Source organism: Phalaenopsis equestris, unplaced genomic scaffold, assembly GCF_001263595.1.
Source record: "Phalaenopsis equestris unplaced genomic scaffold, ASM126359v1 Scaffold000863, whole genome shotgun sequence".
Lineage (NCBI taxonomy): Eukaryota > Viridiplantae > Streptophyta > Magnoliopsida > Asparagales > Orchidaceae > Phalaenopsis > Phalaenopsis equestris.
In genome coordinates this window covers 13574-18863 of record NW_018165303.1, presented here as the reverse complement: position 1 = coordinate 18863, position 5290 = coordinate 13574, and the positions used below count along the sequence as shown (strand labels likewise).

The 5290-nt window shown below is 34.7% G+C and overlaps 1 protein-coding gene across 1 annotated transcript; it reads right to left on the bottom strand.

Moving 5' to 3' along the window:
- Nucleotides 1-799: 799 nt before the first annotated feature.
- LOC110031902 (cyclin-D4-1-like) lies at nucleotides 800-3714 on the bottom strand. The gene is made up of 6 exons (XM_020735329.1): nucleotides 3107-3714; nucleotides 2558-2644; nucleotides 2366-2464; nucleotides 2063-2264; nucleotides 1849-1970; nucleotides 800-1758 (listed from the first exon to the last, which is right to left on the bottom strand). The coding sequence occupies exons 1-6, from the start codon at nucleotides 3407-3409 to the stop codon at nucleotides 1504-1506; spliced, it is 1068 nt and encodes a 355-aa protein (XP_020590988.1). The 5' UTR covers nucleotides 3410-3714; the 3' UTR covers nucleotides 800-1503.
- Nucleotides 3715-5290: the final 1576 nt, after the last annotated feature.

The window sequence follows — 5290 nt, the reverse complement described above, 5'->3', positions numbered from 1 at the left end:
GTCCACACTCACCGCTCCTTTTAGAATGTTGGATCTCAAATTGTTCGGTGGATCATGCCTAAGGTATAGATCATAATTTGGATGAAAGAAAGAAAAGGAAGAAAGTTTTGACCACTCAATATTCATTTTTTAGTGTGAGTTCTCTTTGGCTTCTTTAGAAACCGTGCTCCTATTTATACTTCATAGTTAGGAATCATAAGTTACATTATTGTCCCCTATTATAGAAAGAAATCTTATTATATTTAATGAGATGTTACATTTACACATTTGTAACTGAATGTCATTTATTTCGACCCCATAACTGATGCTAGTACCACTATGCTTTTATAACTTCTTTTAACACCACTTCACATTCATGGCTGTTCAATTTGATTGTTTGGAGTTTATTCAGTCGATCGTGAGTTGTTTGCCTGACCCAACATCAATTGATCATCTTAACGAGTTGTTTCTCTAACAAACCATACTAATTAACGCCATTTCTTTCATAAAAATTCTAAGAATTCAATTAACGGTTTCAAGTAATTCTTGCATAATATCAATATTCGTCTTCATTTATAACATACGTCGCTATTATTCTTATTAAATAAAAAGGTAATATACATTGAAATCTATACAAATAACCACAATTTATTTTCTATTTACCATAATAATAAGACTACCATTAAGACTTGTGAAGTATCAAATTTTCATATTAAAACTTCTGAATTGGAACTTCCGAGAAGTTGTGCAGTATTCAGATCCTCTCAACTTACCATTGATGATTGCACTTGAGCAATTATAGTCCTTAAAAACATCCAATTCATTTGAATGACAGTATTAACCTTCGGAATCTCAGTATGATTTTCAAATAAACTAGTAGAACTAATCCTAACTGCACATGTACCATCTCCATGTTGGTTTGAAAGGATCCAAATCTATGGGCTGAAATCTGCATGCTCACACCAACTAATCTGAATTTTATTCACCTTGGCTTTTGTTGTGTTCCCAAGGCCCCCCTTCTTTAATGCTACAGAAACTGTAAATTCCATGGTCTAAGCAGACAATCAGTCAACCAACAGAAATGAAATACAGCAAAATTACAGCTAAGGCAGTTCTAACATATAATATCCTCCAAAACAAATATATCTAATGTTTCTTCTTTGTTTTGGCAGAGGAAGGTAACACAAATATTAATTTTTTATCGCCAAAATGGTATTTTTTTCATTTTTTGAAGGAAAATGGCAATGGAAGAACAACAAAACTCCACACTTCATCATCTCCCTATCACACATAGCAGCCTCCCTTTCTCATTTTTTTTTCTCTGGTTTTATTTGAAAATTCATTGGCAACTGATCGCCAACTTCATAATTTCTTGTTTTGCCTCCATCTATCTTCTCATTTTGCTTCATGTTGTCGTCCAACTTCTAAGAACTTCTCAGAATAGTTCCGAGATTGATCTCACACCGAATCAAACTCAATTACCTACAAGCATTGATCCTCTCAAACAATTCAATCAAAATCAAACTAAAGAGTCTCAGTTCCTCTTATTGAGCTGGATGACCTGCTAAGTCTTCTTCTCTTTCCTGCTGGAGAAGAAAGGCACCAACTTGATTGGGAGCCAGATGTCAGTTCATCACTCTTGTAGCTCAGACTTGCAGCATCCAGAACCCCAATTGGGCTCAGTGGCAAAGAATGAACTAATGGAATCCCACTCATTGGATCTTCACAACAATTTATTATCTCCTCCTGTATGATTTTGTGGCATCTCAACACTCTCTCCTGCAATCATAACACAAGTGTTCTTGCTCAATGACTTAACTCGTATGTAAAAAATAATATGATCATGATACAATATGAATCAATCTTAACCTCATCCATCATGTTGCAGCAAGAGATGGTCTCAAAGGCATTTAGAGGTTGTGCTTCGCCCATCACCGACAGCGTGACACCCACAGCTATTTCAGATGGTCTGAATGCTAGAAAATCAATGCCTGCATCAGTTCAAAATGACAATATTGTTCATTCAATTCTCTGTGAATCATAAGGAAATTCAAATAATAGTAATTCTAAATGTATGAAATACCTCGAAGGGTGCAAAGGATGAGCTCTACTGCTCGAGTGACTAATGTCTTGGAGGGGGAATTGTCACCATTGAGCTTATGAAGGAAGTAGTCTATGAAGGAGAAAGGAGTCACAGCTTGCATCCTCCATTTGAGAGTGCTTAGCACTAGAAGTTCCATTCTTTGGATAGTCTTAGCCTCAAAGACAAATTTGGTCTCACTCACCTATTAAACCAAAAAATTTCAAGTACCTTAGAAGCCTTGAATGAAATTTCCAGTCATCAGATGAATAACAAAACTCCATTTTGATATATTTTCTTCAGTACCTGCAGGTCAAGCAATAGAGGGGCTTCTATTTCTTCCATTTTGCAAGCCAAAGATAAGCAGCCTACAGATAATAATTGAGCCATCCAGTCTTTGCCTTGCTACAGACAAGGATTGAATCATGAGAAATAGGAGAATAACATTTGTCATGATTGAAACAAATTTTTTCAAGTATATAAAGAATGGAGAGTTACAGGGGGCTCATAGGATGACAGGAACCTATCCAGATAGTTTACAGCAAGGTAAGCACTCAAAGGTCCAAAATTGTGATAGTCATGAAGCTGGCAGTGGCATAAAAAGATGCATTAGTTACATTAGGATGAAAGGAAAAAGAAGCCTGAATAAATTCCATTACAAACATCAAGAGGAAATAAATGAAAACAGATGAGCAAGATAATTCCAATAGAACAAAAAAAAAAAAAAAAACAGAAAAAACTGGGAAATGTCAAATAAGCTATGCCTCTCAACAATCAAGGGCTCTTTGCCAGTTTATGTATAAAAAATAAAAGTAAAGGCAGGAGGCCAAGAAAACCTAACATTAACAAAGACATAAGAATGATAATAAGAGTAGATGAAGTAAACAGGGCTAAAATGTAAAGATGACCATAAAACAGTAAAAGATCTAGACCACATCAAATTAAAACAAGCATCTTCGAATGCAAATCCATGAACCAAAAGCCATCCGGATGAAGAACAAGATCGCTAGGGGAATATTATGAGCAAATCTTAGCTAAAAATCGCACCTTTAAAATCCAATCAATGGCATCTCTTCTAATCGAAAAATTCATACACCCACTCATCAGCCTCTGGGCGTAGTCCTCCCGGGGCAGATGCTCCACCTCCCTCTTTATCAACAAGCCCAAACACTCATCAGATAGAAGAGGAAAATCGTTGAAAAAACGCCCATATAAATCACAGCTTTTTTGCTGAACTGAACAATCGGACCAATGCTTCTCAGCCTCTTCTTCCTCATCAAAGCTTAAGATGCTGCTGTCTTCCTCAGCACATAGCAGAATAGAAGATGAGCAATCAGATTTTATACCCATTTCAGGTGAAGAATAATCTTGATGAAGATTATGGAGTATTTTAGATGGAAGAGGCAGGAGCCAGTGCTCTCTCTATTGTTCCTCTTTTGCCTCCTAAACAAGGCATCTTCATAGAATGAAAAGTTGAAAGACGCAGCTTTTGTTCAGTGCGAAGTGGGAAGGCAGAAGGAAAGGGGGGAAAGGCGAGGTGGAGACTGGAAACACTGTTGCATAGGGACTGAAGAGGGGTTTTGTAGAAGAATGGGTGAGAGAACATGGGAAAATGGAAAAGTCTGCCGGGAGTTTTGGAAAAAATGGCATGAAGTGAGGCAATAACTAGAAATCCAGTGAGCAAAAAAAATGAATTTTCCTGTTGGATCATTTTTTAGTAATGTACTTTACCCCTTAAAAATTTGTTAAGCAAATGAAAAAAAGCCAGCATGTATTCTATTGAATCATATATAAGTTTTATTATTTATGACTTACATAAATACCCCTCACTTTATATTTTCTTGGAGAAGTTTGATTTAGAATCTTTTTTTAGACCATATTGCCTTCGGTATAGAACTACAAGACAATACTTAGTAGTAATATGAATAAGTTTGAAGCAGATGGCTCTCTGAACATCTCTTTTCTAAGCACCATTATCATTTTCGTAGGAAGTTCTCTATTTGAACCAAGAGTGGTTCATCTTTTATAAAACTCAACCATTTTTTTTAAACTTCACCATATTGTTAGAAAACCCCAAACTATGTTAAGAGTTGCATAATGTAAAGATTGAAATGAATAAATACAGGAAAAATATTAATATGCAATCAAATTAAGATGTAAATAGTGAACAATAATTAGAGAGATCGCTTGATATGTTTCAGTTATAGCTATGTCTGATTTGGTTATAAATGAATGTATGTGATTTTCTTATTTATAAGACTAGTAGAAAGTGCTAGTCGTTGTGGAGTTTGTTATGTTATTTTCCATTGTTGTTATTGTTGCCCTGCATGACTCATCCTCAATTGGCAGCTTGATTCTGAGATGGCTGAATCTAGCTAAATAAATTGACTTGGTGAATAAATCAGCGAGCTGATCTTGGGAGTTGAGATAGTGAACAAGAATAGCTGTGTAATCACGAGTGAAGTAATGATCAACTTTAATGTGTTTTATGTGAGCTTGAAATACTGGATTGTTGGCTAGCATAATTGTGGAGACACTGTCACAGTATAGAGGAGTTAACTGTTAATCGAAATTCCAAAATTAGATAATGGACGAGATAACTCGATGATTTCTATTGTTGTGGAAGCTAGTGCCTAATATTCAATTTCAGTGGCTTAATAATAGCACCTTCGCTCTAGGTCTCTTCCACATTTCCTCACTTCCACTACCTATTGTAGCTACAATAAAAGCATAAGAGTACCATTCCCTAAAGTGAAATCTCATCCTAAAAAAAGTGTAAATCATAAAGAAATATTAGCATACTTACCTATAAATCAAAATCCTCCAAACATAAAGGTTATCTGTCCTCAAGTAACACTAAAGCATAAATACCAATTAAATTAACTAATTGGAGTGGATTTCTTAAGAAATTATCAACTATCATGCCTTAAGAGATTCATAATGATGAAAATATAACTCATTAGCAAATAAGTGTAGACTAAATGTATAAGAAATCATGCATTTAACCAAGAAAATTTGAATTTATATTTACTTCAAAATAATTAGCAAATGTTAAATAGGATTCCTAGATGATAAATAGATAAAATTTAAGCACTCCCTTTAATTATTTTACAAATATATCCTAAACATCAATAAACTTAGGAATGTAGTGGAGTTGAAAACTATAAAAGAATATAGTGAAACCAATTTATTATAAGGCTTCTCCTCAAGCTTCTCCTCATTATATATATA